The sequence below is a fragment of the Temnothorax americanus genome, unplaced genomic scaffold (genome assembly GCF_048541705.1).
Source record: "Temnothorax americanus isolate GAGA-0224 unplaced genomic scaffold, ASM4854170v1 Scaffold7, whole genome shotgun sequence".
NCBI lineage: Eukaryota > Metazoa > Arthropoda > Insecta > Hymenoptera > Formicidae > Temnothorax > Temnothorax americanus.
The window spans coordinates 4430721-4451576 of record NW_027509792.1 but is presented as its reverse complement, the minus strand read 5'-3'; the positions used below and the strand labels follow the sequence as shown (position 1 = coordinate 4451576).

Below are 20856 nucleotides of genomic sequence, written 5' to 3'. Positions count from 1 at the left end.
ATATTAATTATTATATTTGTCGATATGTAAAATACAGTGATTTGAACGTCGCGTCGAATCCATCAAACGACACACGTTATCTGATACACGTGAACAATATAATTTTATAAATTTGGTATAAAATATTAATAGAACTTTTACGTGTATAAATATATAAAAAGGTACAATCGTTCATGTCGCTTTACATAATCCCGCCTAATCTCGGAAACGATACGCGCCGGCAAGTTCAATAAAACATCACGAGCGCGGAGGGAACAGGTTTCTTCCCTTTCTCGAGCGCCGTAACGGTCCGATTCCTAAATCCCCTAAATGGACCGGTGTTCAATCATACCGCGCCGTGGGCGGTGGGATGCACATCCGAAAGAGACGCGAAAGCGAGACGCCGGCTTTCTACGAAAAAAGGTCCGACAATTCTAATTGCCGCTATTCCGTAGCTCACCCTACTCCGCTCCGGGGCGGTTTTGTGTGAAAATAAGAAGTCGACGTCCGGGGAAAGCACCTATTTGGACAAATTGACCAATCAAGACGGAGCTTAGAGCCCCTTTTGTCTACCTGCGTGTCGCAATTATCGCATTAGCTCGATATTTATGATCGCGCTTTAATGGCCGAAGTTATAAACGTACTTGGCATCTTTATCGCAGCTGGCGCGGTCCTTCCAAAGAAAAGAGATTCCCAGACTCTTTCTTTATTATTTTTTTGCTTTCTACACCGACCCACGGAACGTGCGGTTCCACAAATTTTCCATTTACCCTTGAAAATGTGTTATTTCAGGGGGATTACGGTTTCCACTTCGACCGTACATACGACGCTCCAATTCCCGGCTGACGCGCAACGTAGATAATTAACCTAACTGCATTTGGAAGTGCAGACGCAGATCCAATGAAGTAGATGCAAACAGCTTAGCGTAACCGAGACCGATAGTGCGCGTTGCGTTCCATACCTCTCGCGCGCCATATAGTAACTTAACGGTAAATACTACGGAAATCCCTTAAAACGTTCTGCTGGTTAGCGAGCAACCGAGTCGACGTTCACATTGAGCGGAAACTAAAGCCGTCTCACCGATGTTCGCCCCGATGCAATCACGAAAGATCGGTTCGCCAAGCTAGGGGTGGATTGTCGTCGCACACTTGAGGGAAATTCGCTTAAGCGTTAGCGTCCCACCCTTATGAGGACCACCACGACAAAGCAGTGATCGAGTTCTCGCAATGTTAGTGCAAATAACATCGCCCTATCAAAACTCAGAAACTATTTAAACAGTTAAATTAATCAATCATTTCGCCCAGTACAGTTCCGTTTAACAAAAGATACATCCTCGTTTTTATTTAGATTCAGCGAGATATTTTATTGGGATTTGTGCTCGCAGCGTTACGACATCTAGAGTTTTAACGAGATCGTGTTACGCATCGTCACGCATTATTAATCGTACACGCCGCGCGTGTAGAAACGTGCAAAAACATAAAATAAAACTTGATTCGAAAGATTAGCAATCATTTTTTTATATTTCGGCCTTAAAATAGATACACCACCCACCCATTTGTAGCGAATATTAATTACTGCTATTATGTCTATATTTAGTAGATTGCATTTGTCTGTTGGGATTTATTAATTAATTTAATACTTTCGCATTTTGTTTAAAATATTTCTTTATTGTCTCGCTATGAACGAAAACAGTAATAAATATTTGTTATTTTTGATCGGTCTTCTCAACAAATTTTTTACTGGGTATAAAATTACTAACGAAGGTTGTCACAATAGTTAAATGTTTGCTGTATCAGCAAATGTTTTTTCCGCGAATGCTTTTGAATAGAATACTTTTGTCCCGCTAGATTGAGAAAAAGATACACCGTGCGTCGTCAGGCCTCGCTCAATCCCGATCGGGTCGTCCGAGCGTTTTTTACTCGAGTTATTAGAGTATAGATACGGGGAGAAATGAATGGAGCGAGGGGGAGGCGAAGAGGCACGAGGAGATTCATACGGAGTATTCAGCGGTGTGGCCTGTTTCCTGTTTGGCCACAAAGCTCTCGGTCTGGCTCGCAACCCGCTATTACGGATGGATAACATACGCGCCCGCTTCGGTATGCGCGCTGGCACTACGTTATATGCATATGCGCGTGCACACAGTGCGATTATAGCCGTAAGCTACGGCACATTAAAGGAAGTAAGGGGGCTTTGATCTCGGTTGGACAATATTAAAGCGGCCACGCCGCTAACTATTCCAAGTTTTGATTAGAGTTCCAAGAGTTTCCATTTATTATTATTCACGAAGATAAGATGATTTTTGCACGAGTTTTTGCACTACTAAGGACAATTGTGGTTACCGACTTCTCTTAAACTAAAACTAACACAACACCCGAAAAATCATATATGCGCATCGAACAAATGTTTTTTTACAATAGGCGATTTTTTTTTAAATTAGAACAAATTGCAGCACTATACATCGATCAATGACCGCTTGCCCAACGAAATCTAATTTATTCAGGCATTGCGAATCGTTTCCATGCAATCACGAGTCTGCGTTGTCATTTGCCGGCTTAATCGCGATTTCGTGCGTACGGATCCGCGACTACTGACAGGCATATCGCACAATGCTTCGATCGACGGGTTCACGACATTTTTCAGACAAGACGAGCGAGCCCCCTTTGATTAGCCCGAATGGAGAACGTGTCGGAATTTCTAGGTGTATTGTTCCTTGGTACTCGTCGTGACTTGGTACCTTGCCAGTTTCGGGCTTCCACCACAGTGCCGGACGCCACTTCCTCACCCCGGTATAAGCGTCTTTTATTAATGAGTTGCCCGTTTTTACGAGTGATTTACGATTTCCAATATTTTCGATATCTGGCTGCCGCGCCGTGCTATTTCTCACGAGAAATCCTCTTAGGTTTCCGTAATGCAATTCAAGGACGAAACAATACGAAGGCAATAGATTAATAGACGAAACAAAATTTTCAATACATAATTAATATTTGTCCATAATTGAACCATAAATATGTTAAGTAATTGAAACGATCTGTTTCTCACATCTCTTTCTCACATTATATCTTTAGATCCTAAAATAGCATTAGATTTCCGGATACGTAGATCTTTCAACCTCTTGATGCCTTTTAAAATAGTCCAAATTTCGTTTCAAAGCCCAAACAGAGCTATATATTGGCTGCCTCAAAGGTGCGTGCGTTTTAATTTAGTTATTGAAACGGTTCGCACTTTTCGCGCAGCTCGCGGCGACAGGCAAAAATATTTTCGTTCATGGTGGAATGAATTGAGTGAAGTAGCGCCGGGCGGGCATGGCAGCTGGTCGGCCGGCGCATTTTCGAAGATGGAAAATCGAGAACCACGGTCAAATGAATTAACGCCGTGGGCGAAAGCAGAGACGCGTAATAATCGAGCGCGCCGACATTTATATCGGCGATGCGAGCGATAGTCCCGTGTGTAAAATACGCTTCGTGAAAAAAAAAAGGAAGATTTTTTTATCGGTAGGTCAGTTGTTCATGGTGACGACTGACTTATTACTAATCCTTAATTGCTTCATTATTTTCGTTAAAGTTACCGCTGTCCTCGAGATAGCCTTGAATCGAGCACATGCACGATTTCTTACGCGTAATAAAAGCCACGACGTTGAAATATTATTCTCCTTTCCCTTTTACTCAGAGATAAACCTTCGTTAAAAATATGTAAAATATGGTATTGTCAAGGATTAATTGCTAGGCTCTGCGAAGACGAGGGTATCTAAAGCGTGGATTAAAAAAAAGGCAGTATTTCGTACGAAGTAGCGAGGAAAACAGGAAAAATCGAAGCGCGAAAAAACAGCGGGGGTAGAATGAGAAATGCCCGGCGGGTAGGGAAGAGGAGTTGCACCGAGCACTTCGTTTGGTATGTAGCCTTTCTGGGTTAAACGCGACTCGTGCGTTCGCTGCGAAAGACGGAAGGTAGGACGGAGAAGAGATACAAATGCGCTCGCCGACAAAAAAATACGGAGTGGGCGAGGTCGCGGCAAAAACCGATAATTAATTCGGTCACATCGCGGTGTTCTACTCGACAGCTTCTTCTTTTATTTCACTCGCCCCTTTTTGTCCTTTTCCTCCTTTGTCCACTCTCTCCTTCTCGTCCTTTCATCTTCGCTCTCATCAATTTCCTTCGTGACCGCTTCAATCGCCGCGCTCCGATTCCCCCCCCCCCCAAAACTGTTTACGTTGTATTGAAATAGAAAGCTGGAGAAAGATCGCAATTCTCGATAAAATTACAGGACGCGCTTGATAATTACGACGATCTAAAAAATGCGGGAAATAAAAACACGAACGACAAAACGGACATTTCTTACAATAAAGAGAGGGGAAATGAAAACTAATAACTCAGATTTTCACTTCTTTTTTATTCTCATAGAAATTTTGGTTAACATTATTTCGTGTTATGTTGCATCTGTAGTCCGCCAACGAGAAAATATTCAGAATCCAATTTTCAATTCAGAATCCAAAAGTATTGAAAGATATGGTGCATTGCGTATTTTCATAAGTCGCGAAGCGATATTCAGTTGTAGATCGATAAAACATATATCGCAGAAGCAATCCCGCTTTTTGTATGCGCTGTTGAGATTGAATTAAAAATTACACTGATCGCGCCGCCGCTTGTTCCACGTGATAAAGTACCCTTCGCGTTCCCGGCTGCCCTTCACTGATGACTCCATTCTGATCGCCCGTCCTGATTTCGCTTTAGAACAAACGTCCGCGCCCCCTTTTCGAGTGGAAGTGTTCCAACCCTTCTCTGCAAAATATCAGCCGTTGCGAGAGAAGTCTTCGTTGGAAATAATCTCGTTATACGACGGTAAAGCCAATCAGTAAACGAATAAATCGCATCGTTGCGTTTCAAATAAATCTAACAACGTATCCATTTGCGACGGCAATGGCAATCGATTTTGAATCATGAAAAAACAATGGAGATTGAAGAATTATTTAAAACAACGTTACATAATAAGGGATCTGTATTAATTAAGTTAAAATAATTACTGTCCGAAACCGCGCCGTTCATTAAAATGTTGATACTGCTCGCTTATCGAACGAATTTCACAATGCCATGCCTGCACCGACATTTTTGCGGACTAATAGCAAGCGACGTATTCATCCAGCTTTCGAGCCTGCGAGCCATTCTAACGCGTGCCGTTCGAGTAATTTGACCATTCACGTACTCGCCACTTTGTGCATTTAGCGTGACAGTACAGAATGGCACGTATATACACACGCGCGAGCACCGGCTCGATTTATCTCTCTGCATACAGACAGCCGCAATTTATTTCCTCCAACAGGCGGAAATTAAAATCGATCATTGCCTCGCCCGTATCTCAGCGAGATCCCGACGTACCGTCCTTCTCCTTTCGTCGTCCCTCTCAAATGTCTCGAGATTGCTCGGCCGATGGGACCCACCTAAATAAATAATGACGGCCAAATTCAATCGGCAGGTTATTCGGGTCATCGCTTGATATCCCCGGTCCCGTCGTCGCCGATCGATCGGCCTGCCGGTTTTACAACCGGAAACTCAATGAAATCGTACGACGTCTCCAACCTCTTCAGCCTTCCTATCTTCAACGACTCTGACTCTCTCTTAAATCGTTAACTACAATCACCGAACATCTCTACGCGTCGTTTTGTACAATTCTCTTACAATTTATCGCCATGGTCATTGTCTATTTTTGACCTAGAAAAGTGAGAAATAAAGTAATTGTACAACTCCGAGAAAAATAAGAAAGATATCGACTCTTTTGTGTTTTTCTCCGTCGAAATCGCGTCGAGATCTCGTTGAATTCATATTCTTCGTTCACACATTTAATTTCCTTCCGGAAACAAGCTCCGCGACACTGGCACATATTGGGAAAAGTGTATCACGGGGACACGTTGTAACAACAAGCTTGCAACTCGCGTTTCTCGATAGCATCGGGCAACAATAGACGGTTCAGCAAGGGCATCCGACGATTCCATTTTTCGCCGTTGACTTTAATTTCTTTCGAGGAACGTCGTGCCGCTGGAAAATATTTGTTGCGCAATGCGTCGCTCGTTGGTTCCGGGAAAACGGCGTACCATTCCATTGAAAATGCAAAACAGGAACACGACGCGTCGCCTGTGTATACCTATATAGGTTCGACAGTTTTGTGGATTCGACGTTTCTGGAGCGAATTCGATTTCTGTTGCAATTTAACGAGCGGAACGAAAACGCTTTCGATAAAACGAGTGTTGTATTTACGACACTTCGTGCCGCAGATACAAGTAATAGAGAATTGGAAAAAAATTGATTCTTTTTCTTATATTAAACCTAATCAATTTACTTAATAAACTTCGTCAAAATTATTAAATTAATTAGCGTATAATGCGTACAATATCCGAGGCGGTCGAGTAATCCTCGGAGATTATCGGATAAGTAGTTATAATACGATATTATAAGTGCTTTATATATTGGTGCTTTATATATTCGATTACCTATCTCATACTAAAATTACTTGCTCCAAGCGTACGGTAATATCGCGTCTTACCACCTGCTCGGCGCCGTTGGGTTCTAGTAAAGTACAAGTAACTCCGTTTTACGACTGTATGTACATCTCTCCTTCCGCCGCGGAGAGACGTCTCGTTACCGCACAATGAAGATCTGCGGAAGAGTTATTTCTACACGCGGGCATTCAGCGCTGTACAGCTTGTTCCCAAGCGCCGTGCATTAATGTCGCAACAATACGGAACGTCGATCGTATCGCGAGAGGCATTAGCCGTTTGTCAGAGTCGTATCCGGATTGTCAGAGTGCATAATAACCAGATTTTTCGATCGGCAATTTTGCGATCGTATAAAATTGACGTACGCGTTACGTGCGAGAGGAGAAACGTCGAGGAAATATAATATGAGATCCATGTAGAAAAAGCGGAATGCGATTCTGGCATTGCTCGGAATGAGCATTCGGCGCCTCGGTAAACGCAAGTTTACCTCGACGAGCCTCGGGGAGCTTGCGGAGCAAACATTTGCGACGGAATTTAAAAAGGGCACGCATGCGAAGGACCGTTGAACTGGCTCGGATGAGTTTAAGAGACCTGAATCTCGTCGGGCTTTCTCGGAGAAGGGAAATTGTTTCATAAATCACGTCCCTGCTTTTGCGCGCGCGTACCGGACCATAGAGAATCCTTTTGCCTCTCTCCATATGCACGAACCTCGTTACTTTACAGCCGGTATGACCGCATCTCCAACGCATTCAGCGAGACCACGTAGCACCGCCCTCGCAATCCGATCTCCTCGCAAACTTTTTCGAAGGGTCTTATTCTAAGCTCTCCTCGAACAAGGAGACGATAACAATCCGCCTCGGGGAGTCCGCCCCCTTCTATTTTATGCGCAGGCTGCGCGCGGACGTGATTTTCAGAGAGAACGCCAAAGGAACACCTACTCTCGACATCTTTGATGCAAAAATGAATATGATAAACGGACTAACAGATGTTTTTGTAAGAAGTAGCTTAAACGTCGTGCGATTTTTATTTCTTTAATAATTTCTCTTCCTCGCGTTATGATAAATGAAAGTAAATGAGGAATATATAAATTAAGGCAAATTAAACGTAAACTTTCTTTATTGCAATAAATTATTTTGTTAAATTACATTTCTCACATTATTATAAAAGCTGTTTTATCGAATTTGCCGTTCAAAAATTGACTGCTCGTAACAGCGGGTCGTTTTTTCCTTGTCTTCCTCTCCGAAGTACGGTAACGAGCGCCCGCGAACCGCGATAATCTGGACATTGTCTAGATTTAATTGGACCAAGATATCCCGGGAACTTCCTCGTTCTTGCGTCGTCGCGAAAACGATAAGGAGTAGGGCTGGACGAGTGTCGTCGGCGACGCGACGTTTCGAGTTTTAATCCGGTTAATCCTCCGGAGGAGAAAGTTTGATTAAATCCGCAGAATAGTTCAGTGTGTATAATTTACAAAAGCTTTTTCGGTTCCTCGCGGTGGGCTCGGTACTCTTTCAAACTATATATGCCAGCCTTCGACATTCTTCCGAACCCGAAAGTTGCCATCGCCAGACCCCTTCGTTTGTTTCCGCGAGCTGCTTGACAGAAAACTGGCGGGGATGCGAATGTTACGAGATTCAAGGGTCGTATAATTCTGTGTGGATATTCAGTCCCCCTCGGTCCCCGTCGCTTAACCCAGTTACGTCGGCTGCAATCTCGTCTCGGGAGTCGAATCGAGTTAGCCTGAAAACCGATACGTTTTTCCCGAGCGAGCGAGGAAAAGACCGAACTTTCCCCGGGCTTTTCTTCCGCGCTTCGCCGACGCGACGTCGATTATTATTGATTGTCATTCGGCCGCTTTCGCCGTCTCACCCCGCTATCGGATCGCGTCCGACGATGATGGAGTTGGCGAGCGAGCGATGAAGAATATCTCTCCCGATGCACGGCGTTTACTCGTGCTTGTTTATCTAACTTCTCGATTAGAAAATAACGGCCGCGCTTTCTCCCTTTATCGCACGTACGGGCCATCGATCTTAATTAAAGACACGATAAGCGATATCGTTCCTCTTTCGATTTACACAACGTTTCGATAAAGCGATATATTCCATTTTGTCGCAGAGCTGATTCGATGAGGGAGGCTGGTCTCTCTTCGGGCTGCGAGACTGCCCGGATTTCTGCTCCTAATCCGGAGCGCAATCCCAATTTCCTTTTACCTTTATGGAAACTTGCTCATAAGCATAAATAACCTGGTATAAACTACATGCATCCATCACATCCACGCCAACGTGGACTCGACAGGGGGAAGCTGTCTCCTCTCCGCTCCGGTGCATTCACGTTTCGTCCGTAATCCTGCTCGCCGGCCGAATGTCCCTTTGGCTCTCCAAGGGAATCAGTTCGGACTACCTTTAGATTTTCGAGCGAACGCTTATAGACGAATTCAAATGCGCTTCGCTTAAAATAAATCACTTTAATAAACTTATTTTCGACACGCTCTCGAAAACAAATCAACGAGTTTATTGCCATGTCCTTCGTCTCTTTCGATTATATCCGCGTGTTTCGATACCTCCTTTCATTGCAGGAACTCGCTTCTGTTACATTATTCCGCTCTGGCCGGGAGCCAACCGCTCCCGGTGATATTTTACAAACGGCCCAGGCGTACACAATCCACGAGCGAAATTATGACGCTAATTAAACGGGTCGGTTTACGACGCGATGACTCGCGCCAAGTATTTTCCCTCGTACATTATCCATGCCTCCGCGTGGGGTACATTTTTAATGATCGTTGCGCCAACTCGACGGACTCCTCTTCCGTCCCTTAATAACAACGATAAGAAGCTATACCATTCTTCTACGTGAGTTTTGCGTCCCACTACGACCACTCCGTCATACGAGCGAGCGAGCGTCCTTCTTCGCTCTCGCGGACGTTGATAAATAAGTTCGAAAAACAAGCTTTTGTTCTCCTCTCCACGAACGAGAAAGGTCTTCGATCTTGCTCGAGATGCGCTATATCCCGCGCTGCTTGTGCTTCTTTCCGGTAGCTTACTCTTTCCTCGCTTTCACGCACCTATACGAAGATTCATCTGACGACGTTTATCTATCACGGTTTCATCTGTCCGCTCAAGCCCTGATATTAAAACTTTAATTACATCTCATATATTTATTCATTTCATGTACCATGCTTGACTGTATTTCATTATGCTTCAAGTGTAAAAATACAGAACTGTTGTGTAACTCGGCGAGCGAATCGATATCTCGATCGCGTGAGCGATGACACCGCAGCTAGGTATAGGAAGCACGTAATCTTGAACTTTGGCGTAATAATGTTAAATTTTATGAGGCACGAAGTCCTATAATTGCAGCACCATCTTTAGAATGGTAATATGCATAAACGGATTGTCCCACAAACTTGTACGGGTTAAGTTTACCGCAGCGACGACTGATTCGAAACCGCTGCTATCAACATCATCGCCGTCCGTAATGGACAATCGTATACTTTCTACACCCAACACGGTTAGATGTAATTATTATTGGCAATCTAGAAAAATATCAAAAATAATTTTTTGATGAGATATTACTTTGAAGTAAAGAAATAAAAAAAATCATTTTTATTTCTTCATAAACAAGTTAAGAATAATTTATTTCAAACAAGTTGTTATTCATACGTACGATTGTAGAAAATTTAGACGATAAATCCTCGAAATTTTTGCCGCTTGAAAGCCTATCGATTAATCCGACAAAAGATAATATTTTTGCATGCGTCCCGCATTCTCGAGATCGTTGTAAACACCGCGTAAGCATCGCGTAAGATGCGGAAGGAAGAGAGGGGAGAGAGAGAGAGAGAGAGAGAGAGAGAGAGAGAGAGAGAGAGCTTTTCGCGGATATAACGGCGTGTTTAAGTGCACTTCAGTTTCACCGCTCTGCACTCGAAGTAAAATGCATCGCTGCTCCACAAAAGTATAAGCCGGTCTGATAACACGCATCCGCATCTTTGCGCTTGCACACTCGTCAGCGTAATGCATCGGACACCCTATAAACCGCATCGAGTGCGCGTTATCGAAAAAGAGAGGAGCCGCGAGGAAAAGGGGGGGAGGTAGCTCTAAAGAGAGATGTACTCTAGCGCGGAACACACAGAACACTATACAGAAATGAATCTTCTCTCCTTCGGTTTTCGCGCGATGCGTCTTTCTTTCGTTGCCTTTTTGTCGCATTTTTTGCATCCAGTCTTTCTTTCCCCCTTTCACTCCGTTGCGTCCTTCCCTCTCTTTCTCCTCTCTTCCCCTCTCCCCCTCTCTCTTTCTCTCTCTGTCGGCTCCTCTAATGTGTGTCGGTGGGTCGATCGGTATCTAGGTCGCAGGTTTTGGCAGTACGGCCCACACCCTCCTTGGCCTCCTTTCTGCACCACTGCCACCCCTTCATCGAAACGCAACATCGCGCCGTATCCACCACGGATTTTACGCAAATTTGAATCCTCGTACGCGTGTTCTCCTAGTTCCTAGTCTATATCCTAGTTGTTAATTCATTGTGTAGAGATCTCATCTCATCGTCACTTTAATGATATTTTAAACAAAATTTAAATAAAGGGACGTGATTTATATATAATATTTTTTTTTTTCTCGTTTGCAATATTATTTGAAGTTGGATAATAATACGCTTTACGTTGCGGCAAGATTATGACGGAATATTAAATATCTTGTTTTCGTCGGCCGATCGATCGTTGTGGCGCGATCGGTCTAATAGCCATTAATGCCGCGTAAATACGGCGTAACGCGTTGTTGACCCAAACAAAATTTCCCAACCGTATCATCATCGGCCCGTCGCATTAGTCTCGAGCCTTATTAAATTCCACGTTTTCGTCAAGGGTTCGTTACGATAACGGGATTGGCATGGGTCGTCCTCAATGCTCATATATGCGTCAAAGCACTCACGATACAATTCAATAATTTTTTCATGGGAAAAGCGAAAGTTCCTTTTTTTCAACACTCGTGTATCTTCTACTACCTGCAACGATGAAGATAATTATAACACTTCGGTCGAAATTTAATACAATTTCCCGGCTTCTTCGGAGAATGTACCGCGTGAATAGTTTCGGGAACTCGATATCCTTGGGCGCGTTTTGGTGAATTGTGACAGAATATTAAGTCGTGAACCCTGATTGCCACAACACGATCAGCCTAATAGCCATTAACACGGCGGCTTAAAGGTAAAAGCCCATCGTTGACCCACGCGTCAAATCCCCCGGTGCGTGTTAGCTGAACGTTTCATTAGCGGTACTGTATCCCGTGCTCTGTGGCGTGCAGTATTTATTACGATAACATCGTAGACACCGTCGTGACGGTCGTGACACATTGACGGTAACGATGAAAGTTCGCGCACGACGGGCTAACGTCGTTAGATCCACTCGCCATCGGAAGTCCCGATATAATTCGTCCCCGTAAATTCGCGCGGAATTCTGACCGAGTTCCTCGCGAACCTCCTCAACCGGCTCGACGTGCCACGTAGCGATATTGATAATTCAACCCTCTATTGTGGCGGCACTTAATCCCGTTAGAACTCGATCAATCGACCATAATACCCTTCGAGGGCTACGTACACGGTGGCGATCGTCTCTCGCTTCAAATTCGCCATTGACCCGCGGACCGTTCGATCGCAGGATCGCGTGTCTCAACGATCATCCTTAGAAGGAAACGGTAATAGAAAATATTTATCTAAATACAATGTGGTTTCTTCATTTTGATCGCGACAATTTTTCGTATCGTGCACTTTAGGTGTCCAAAATAGCATCAAGCATTCATACTGCAAGCTCGACAAGAAATACTAACGCTCTATCGGATGGAAACGTAGAAATATTTTTTTTCCCGTTAAAAATTCATACTTTGTAGTAAATGTGAAGCGCATTCGATTGCTTGCAGAAAGCTTGTTAAAGCTCGCGAAACGTTTCTATCGAAAAAGAACGATGGCACACGCGGGGGCGTGCGCAAAGGAAAATGGGTTAATGCGGATCTACGTGCGCGCACACGTGAATCAATTTGCGAATCTATATTTGCGCCCGCCGCCGTCCCGCGTCGTGTCATTTCGAGAGAAGTCACTGACGTTGCGTCGCGATCGTCGGAAAAGGTATCGCGGAGGGGCAGGGTGTTGATGCGATGCGCGCGTCAATCAGCCTTACGGACGGGGAAAATCGAGGGGACTAAAAAAAGCGGTGGAGTAGGCTTTCGCGAGCTTTCGCGAGTGCAACAAACGCGACGACGGACGTCAACGGCGGGCAATCTTGTCCGCGGCTCCGACGTGCGTATATGCGTAAACACGTACGCGCGTAAATTTGACGGCTTAAATAATGCACTTTACTCATGTGTCTGGGATATTTATACATCACGATTATTCATAACGAGAATGAGAAGCACGTATGGAAAGGAAATATAGAAAAACATGAAAATGTACGCCGAGGAAAAACACATTACTGTATATTCGACATGTAATATTGTGCCTCGAATCTCGTATCTTTTACACACGTGACTTTATAAAATCTAAGGCTTGTCAAATACCAATCTTCGGTCGCTTATTTTCCGTGCTGTACATACAATCGTGATATATATATTAGCATAAACATGATATTTCGGGGTCTAATGATTATTAGAGGCATTTCTGATGCCCAGTGCGCACCCTCGTCTACGAATAGGAGATGATTCACGCCGCCTTTAGAGCATCTCGGCCCGACAGAGCAAAAGAACAATGCAACAGCACGATCGGAGCAGCGGATTGTCGCGCGTGTGCAACACAGAGCAGGTTTGCACGCGTGTGTAACGAGCGTCTGCGTCGCACGTGGTGCCCGAACATCCGCGTCTATGAATAAACATGTAGCGAACCTGCATCGTTCTGCACCGATCACCTGGATTTCGCGAGCGAAATATCGGTAAGTATGGTCACACCCACATACGCGCGAAACTGGCATGCGTTTGCCGTCGACGAGAAATGTCGAGGCGCTGTCCTTGACCATATTAGCAATATTCCTGCGTTACCAATTGTAAGACTAATATACTTCTGCGGATATTAATATTTGAATTGGTCGTCTACAGTTTCAGATCTTAACTCAGCGAAATGATTAATTTTTAATCGTTCGTAACGTAAAACTTCTTGATATCTCGCGTGCTCTACGATTTAATATATCTCCGTAGAAATTAATACTTCAACTGGTCTTCGTCTGCATCTTCAGACCTTAATTCGGCGAAACGATTAATTTTCAATCGCTTGTAACTTGAAATTTCTTGGCCGAAGAACTATTTTGCTGCCAATATCTCTATGGTTTAAAGGAGATGTTCTAAACAGTCTGTATAATGTGTATACGTGTGTTTATGTAATTGTTCTATGCAATAATTTTTTATTACCTCCCAACAAAGGCTTTGATGTCTGGAACTTTTGTTCGTTGCTAAGTGCTAAGTATTCTTGCCAGCTAACAATAATGGCTTTGATGTCCTCGCTGCAGAATTCGCGGAACACTGCGAGTCTTAAAAGAGTGGAACCTATTACCGGCTGTTGTTAGTTTCTAATAGACGGACTGCTAATGGCGAAACCTACTTTAAACAGAGACACATGACATAAAATTCTTCTATCTTGTTATTCCTTTATAGAGTCTTGCGTCCGTTTAATTCTGTCATTTAAATTACTTCTCAATTATTAGCTCTTGAGCTATTTTTAATGTTATTTCCTATCATGTTGCAATTAATCATTTTCTATTAGAATGAGGCGAAGATACTTTGCGATAACTTTACAGGAAACTGTTCCGCTAATCTCCTCTAAAATTCTTTCGTTCAGAAAACATTTTTCGAATGATCGTTCCGTGCAATCAGTCCTAATCCCAACTCCGTTGAACTTCGTCAAACTTCTAGCGAATTTTCTTGTCGTCACGATGATAATTGTCCCGACGTATCCGTGGCTCGAGGCCCTGCGAGCAAGACAGACGCGAAAAGCCGTAAAATTCGATCGACATCGATGCCTATCTCTCAAGAAAAGTTCGGCGCGGTCCGCTTTAACTTCCCGAGCTCGGTCGGCCGCGCGATGACTTAAGGGAGGGAACGAGAGACCTGCGTCCCTGTATATCGATAATTTATTCCTTCGGCTGCAGTAGCGATTTTTCTAACGTGTCAGCGACACTTTTACCGCTATATTTTATACGTCCGCCCGCATGCCAAACGCGCCGATGCAGCTGCTCTTGATGCGCGCTACGTCTCCTCGTCAAGCACGGGAAGGTAACAATAATAATAATATACGTCGTGTTGGCGCGAAAGAATCGATATACAAGATGCATACGTGCATAAATAATCTCACTTCACTTGGCCGCAGACGTGGCTGACTCGGCATATGAGCGATACTTCCGATATGTTGCGTCGAGAAAAAAAAAATCGAACGTCATCGGTTCGCAACGCTTGGCGTGACGAACGTATCGGTTACGGAAGATGTACACGTGGATTGATTATATAATGATACAAGAATTTCCCGTTTAGACATATTACGACGAGGGTGAATGGATTTTAAAACGGATAGCTTTAATTTATCGGACGCAGTTGCGCCACGGGAGATACACAGGAAGGACAGGCGACAGCGGCGGTCGATATCCAAGCGGCAAGGCTGCCGGTTGATAAGCGTTGGCCTACGAGGTCCAACGCTTATCTGTTACGTTCTGGCTACGGCCATTCCGAACAATAACCACCACCGTACTGCGGTGGAGATTCGAATTTGTCGTCAAGTACCTACGCCGCATTGTAGGAGTGGCGCGAAACAGCCGTGTAATCTCGGCATACTTTATTAACTGGAGCAACGTAATTTGTGGCGCGACCGAGGGAGAAGCGGAGTTCTTGCTCCGAAAATAGTTGAATGTACCTCCATTCGTAATTGCAACGTATTCATGACGAATGTAATATTTTCATGATTAATCGATCGAGGCTGCTTGAATTCGCGATAATCGCGATTGCATCTCCCGGTTAAATTTCACTTTAATATTGATCTCTTCATCTTCGACGCGCGCGAGTCCAACGCGACGCGCCCACTAACCGACTTTAAAGTTTGCAACAACGAGTGCTTCCTCAGCGGCGCTCTCGCGACTAAAAACTTTTGCTCGCGTTAAGAATGAATACAAAAGACGCGCGAAAGAAAACGGCTTATCTTCCGAATCAACATTTGAATTTGGAATTCACACCCAGAAACCTTCTCGTTATCCAGTTTTCCTCGTTTTCGTAACAGCTTTAATTTAAATGCCGCGGACAACAAGTCACAAGTTTCGTTGTTACGGTATCTTATATCCTTTCGCGCGTTTTACTCTCCTGAGAACAGATCCAAATTACTTACGTAATATCTGTGATTCAGTGACATCTCTTCTTCGTATCTTCGTCGGCCACTTTCCTCGCCTAGGAACTCGCGCGTCACGACGTCGCGGGGATCTTCGCAGAGTCGCGATCGGTGGAGCTGCTCGCGATTTCCATGCCTCTCCTCTTCGTTCGCTAGCTCGTCGATATTCGAAGTATCCCAGGTGTCCTCAAAGTGCTCTGTCTTCGCGGGAAGGTACACGGAGCGAAGTTTCTCGGGAAACGAGCGTCTCCTCCACGCGGGAAAGAACAACGGAGGATATTTGGCGCGCGCGATCGATGCGTCGCTATCTTCTTCCTACATAGGCAGTGTTATTCTTTCCTCGGGGGTCACGGTATCAGTCTTACATATATTTATTGTCGGGATTCCGCACTTATCTCCAGCGTCGTCATTATTGTCGTTTTTGCCCGCGATTGTTTCCTATACATCTGGGTCATACGTCGTCGTTGTCGTCGTCGAGTTATCTCGCTCCTTCTCGGCTTTCTCACCACCGTCTTATACGTGGCACAGATCTTATTTCGTCGTCCGAAAGACCTGTCCTACGAAAAGAATTCTCAGAGTGTTTCGGAGAACATTGCGCCCTGATGAAACATCTCGAAGTCGGCACGGAATCGCGCGCGCGACCGCGTTTTTTTCCGCTTCCTCTTGCCTATAGACACGAAGGAATCGCTTTAACTATACGAAAGCCACGTTTATTTATTTCGCGATTGTTCCTCCCGAGTCGAGTTAAATTCACGAGATACTCGGTGATCCGCTTGTTGGAAAATAATAAAAATTTTAATACGGACTCGGAAGCAGAAATGTTATACGTATATTTTTTAAGAGAGAGAAAAATCTTTCTTTTCCGAATAAATTCTGTTATACGGATAGAGAAAGAAAAAATTTACTTCACGGTTTTTTTCCACTGAAACGCATCGAGCGTAAGTTCTCGACAAAAAAAAAACATAATCTCGAATGCCGAGCTGCTTAAAATTTTAGTGAATACCTTTTTAGGAACAGGTCTCGAAAGAGATAATTCACGTGAACTATCAAGCTTTTCTCAATTATTAATCTCTTGTGTGTTACGTTAATTTTCTTGAAAAATAAATTAAACAGCACGAAAGATTTCTCGTACATATATATCTTGGGATTTATATTTTTTTGATCGCTGTCATTGTCGATGCGCTTTTGCGCGAACGCGATTCGCATTTCCAATTCGTCTTTCTCACCCGTCCACAACCCGTGTCTTATCGTATCGGGCCGGCTAATAGTGCACAAGTATAAATAGTGCGCATGCAAAACGTCACTGTTACGGGTCGGGGCTTTTAACTCCGCCTGTAAAAACGTCGCAGTCCATTAGCGATGCCGTCGACGATGCGACGTCACTTCGCGCGCGGCACGATGCAAAAATTCAACGCGTTCCTCCACGCGCCCGCGGTCGAGGAATGCACCGTCCGACCGTTATTATCCGTGCTGTCCGTAACGAAACGGAAATAAAATCGGACGCGGAATGTGCCTTATGGCCCGTCCGAGGTGTCAACAAAAATACGGCGTCCATCGGCATGCAAAGCGTGACACGATTTCTCGAAATATTCCGCCGCGCGCGTTTTATCAATTATCCATTTTATAATTTCTTTTTATACTTATTAATAATTAATACTTGCGCTAATTATATCACTGTTAAGATATGATAAAAGTGTTTGTTTCATGATTATACGCGGTTTTTGCGACTTTTAAGGGCAATCTTGAAGACAAATATATTTTTCGCAATCCGAGGCGATGGAATTCTGCCGGCCAGAGATCGGCGACGTCAAAGATAGCGCGACTCGCGCGTCCCGCCGGCTATTGTTCCTCTCGTTCCGAGATTCCGAAATGCTGCTACCGCTGCCAATATCGGGACCGACGGCGCAATATCGGGTCACGAAGTCCAGCCTCATGTCCCTGGCAGCAGCCGGCCGATAACTCACGCGACGCACTGGCGGCACGGCCATTAATTCGATTGAATTTACCCGTAATTACCGTCGGATTAACCAACGATTTTGATTCAGGCGGATTTCATCGTGCGATCGCCGCGCGCGCTTTTAAAACGTTCGACAAGAGATTTCGTCAAGCGATTCGCTCTAGATCTTCGGATCTTATTAGGCGATACATCGCAGACGTGACACATCTAGGCCCAATCACGGATCAATATCGTAGATCCACGTAATATGAATAATTGTCTGTTACGTAACGGTTCAAAGCTATGAGAGATATATACGCTACCTGTCAATCGGTTATCGTGAGTTTTGCAGATTTACGTTGACGCATTGTTTATACAGTTTATTGGTTGCGAGTCGCGCTTTCACATCGGGGCGCATTGTTCGCGCCGCGAGTAGACGGAAATCGCTCGCTTTTATCGCGAACGATTTATTTCCGATCTCCATGAAGCGAAATCGGTGCAGCGTGTCTATCTAGCGCGACTAGGGATCGATCGATCGAACATCAATTACGCCGAGCACGTGACGCCGGCAGAAACGTTGTATTTTCCGCAACACCCGCGGCGGAATTCCGTCGGTCCGTCGATCGTTAATTTAAAAAACATGCATCACGCTTCTTTTTCTCTCGCAACCCTCTTTTAATCCACGTGCGACGTTCCACGTAACCCAGCCTGTAATTCCTAGCGCATAACTCTCGTATATCTCCGTCCTAGGATTAAATTATTGTTCACGGTTATTGCGATCCGACGTTCAACTATGTGTGTGTGTTCGGTCATATATATTAAATATTTATTCTCTCTTGTGTGTGTGACGATAAATGTTGCGAATCGCGAGCGCGATGTGCCACGGTAGTTAGGGGGAAGAAAAATGAGAGACGCGTAAGAAAGAGCGAACGAACAGGACAGATCGGAGTAATATGTCCCGGCTCGTTTGTGAGATTTGTGACGCAGGCAGTGAGAGAATATAAAAAAAGAGACGCAAAGAGAGAGAAAGAAAAATCCTTCTTCTCTTTATACTCGGTGGCAGGTTTCTACAAAGCGTCTTTCTCTCTCTCTCTCTCTCTCTCTCTCTCTCTCTCTCTCTCTCTCTCTCTCTCTCTCTCTCTCTCTCTCTCTCTCTCTCTCTCTCTCTCTCTCCCCCTTCTCGCTCGCGCAGGAATAAATTATGAGACTCCGACTGACTCTGGCTGGCTGAAAAGTTTTGATCTCTGTACCGCTACGAGAGAAGAGGATCTTACGACTACCTCTGTCTCTCTATACGACGACCTCGCCATTCGCGCCGCGCGAAGGGTACGACCGCAATCGCGGCACGAAATCGACGATGGAGGGATCCGTTCTTTCTTATAATACGCGCGAATGAAAACGGGCGCTCGCTTCCGCGTGGCTTCGCAATCGATCAGAATTAAATGACAACCTTGGACGCGGATAAATCGCCGGCAAACGACTCTCCCGCGGGTCGTCGATCGTCGCGAGTTAATTTTATTAAAAATTCACGAGGTCTCTCTATCTCGCGACAATTCGCAGGTGCGAGAATCCGAGAGTTACGGATGCTCGACGAAAATTGGAGAATCAAACAGCCGTTCTTGCGCGAACATTCCGCGTATTGTTATTGTTCATTTGACGTTGTTATAATTACCTACTTATCGTAATGCGCGCAGAGTATATATCTTCCGCGGTCCCAGAATGCTGTTAACCGCGTACGTATACAGCATTTCGATGAGCGCGCGACGTCGCTTCGATTGTATTCGACGTCGATGTAATAACCGTGAATGTGAATGATATTCGCTTACGTGTTCGTTTAAATATCGGGAAACGCTACTCGACGTCACGTTCAATTATACTCAATCGGAAACCTATTGCAACGCGCGGCGCGCGAATTTTTGCGAGGAGAGCAAAGATTGACGGTGTACCGTAGATTCGCCAAAGCGCGTCGGGTCCGCCGTTGTGAATGGTCTTTAATGACGAGTTTATCGATGTCGATCGGCCATCGTCGAACATTCACCGGCGCCTCGTCGCGACCGCAAACGAATTCGCAAACGAGAGCCGGAATACAACAGTATTTTCGTATTTCCGGAATTCCCTTTTCGCGCGAGCAACATTTCGCGCGGTAAATAGTACCGTCAAATGTCATTGCAACAGCTTCATCAGATTAAATCTTGGAAATTCCGCAATTTGCCCCGTTTGTAGCACCTACATATTTACTAATTACTTCACTTTGCTTTTTTACGAATCATACAGCTCTAATTAACCGCAATTAGCAACTTACGGGTCTCCCATTGAAACACAAAGGAAAATCTCTGTCGCGTCACGTTGTATTTCCGGGAAATTGGGTTCCCAGTCAAAATGTCTCTCCTAAATGATTTCATACAAAAAAGTCTCGGGAAAAATATCTCAATCCAAAATGTCTCAGTCCAAAGATATCTCAGTCCAAAATGTCTCAGTAAAAAATTTCTTAGTCCAAAATGTCTCAGTCCAAAAATATCTCAGTCTAAAATGTCTCAGTCCAAAAATATATCTTAACTTCGAAAGTATATCATACAATCTATATTACACAATATCATTGTAATGAATTACATCTTACAAATTTTTATTACAAAATATCATTATAAAAAATTAATATTACATTTAATTAGTATTAGGACAGTTGTAAACCCATGTGACAACTCGTCTCGCGTGGAAAGTGTATGCGTGGAGGCAGTAGGTTCCGCCCCCCTGCGGGGGGCTCCACTATTATTAAACTAGACACATAGTGTGCCTTCAAAATACATCCGTGGACTTTCCACGCGTGGAGACAAAATTAATATTACATTTAATTAGTATCGCGTTTCATGAACAGCCATACATTGATAATAAATTATTCTGATCAACTAAATATACAAATAATAAAAATAATATAATAAATCATCATTACTTGAGATATTTTTGTTCGATACATTATTGTCTGACATATTTTTTGACTGAGATATTTTTGGACTGAGATATTATAGACGAGATATTTTTGCTGAGATGTTTTGGGCTGAGATAAAATGAGGGGTCACCGGGAAATTGGCTTGTCACTTAAGTTGCTATTCGTTCGAATCGCAC

At 44.2% G+C, this 20856-nt stretch overlaps 2 protein-coding genes across 12 annotated transcripts in view; one reads left to right on the top strand and one right to left on the bottom strand.

The window, feature by feature from the left end:
• LOC143906375 (mediator of RNA polymerase II transcription subunit 20-like) overlaps positions 1–20856 on the top strand; it is a 78343-nt gene that overhangs the window by 41456 nt on the left and 16031 nt on the right. The gene's annotated exons all lie outside the window — the stretch shown is intronic.
• The window catches only part of LOC143906373 (facilitated trehalose transporter Tret1-2 homolog), a 63589-nt gene that overhangs the window by 37548 nt on the left and 5185 nt on the right, over positions 1–20856 (bottom strand). For 4 of the 8 annotated variants that reach the window (XM_077422455.1, XM_077422457.1, XM_077422459.1 and 1 more), the window contains one exon: positions 15801–16357. The exons of 1 other annotated variant lie outside the window; for it this stretch is intronic. In XM_077422455.1, coding sequence (XP_077278581.1) covers positions 15801–15824 — 24 coding nt within the window. In that variant the 5' untranslated portion in view covers positions 15825–16357. The remainder of the gene's footprint in view (positions 1–15800; positions 16358–20856) is intronic. 3 more of the 8 variants (XM_077422456.1, XM_077422460.1, XM_077422461.1) reach the window with 1 other exon arrangement.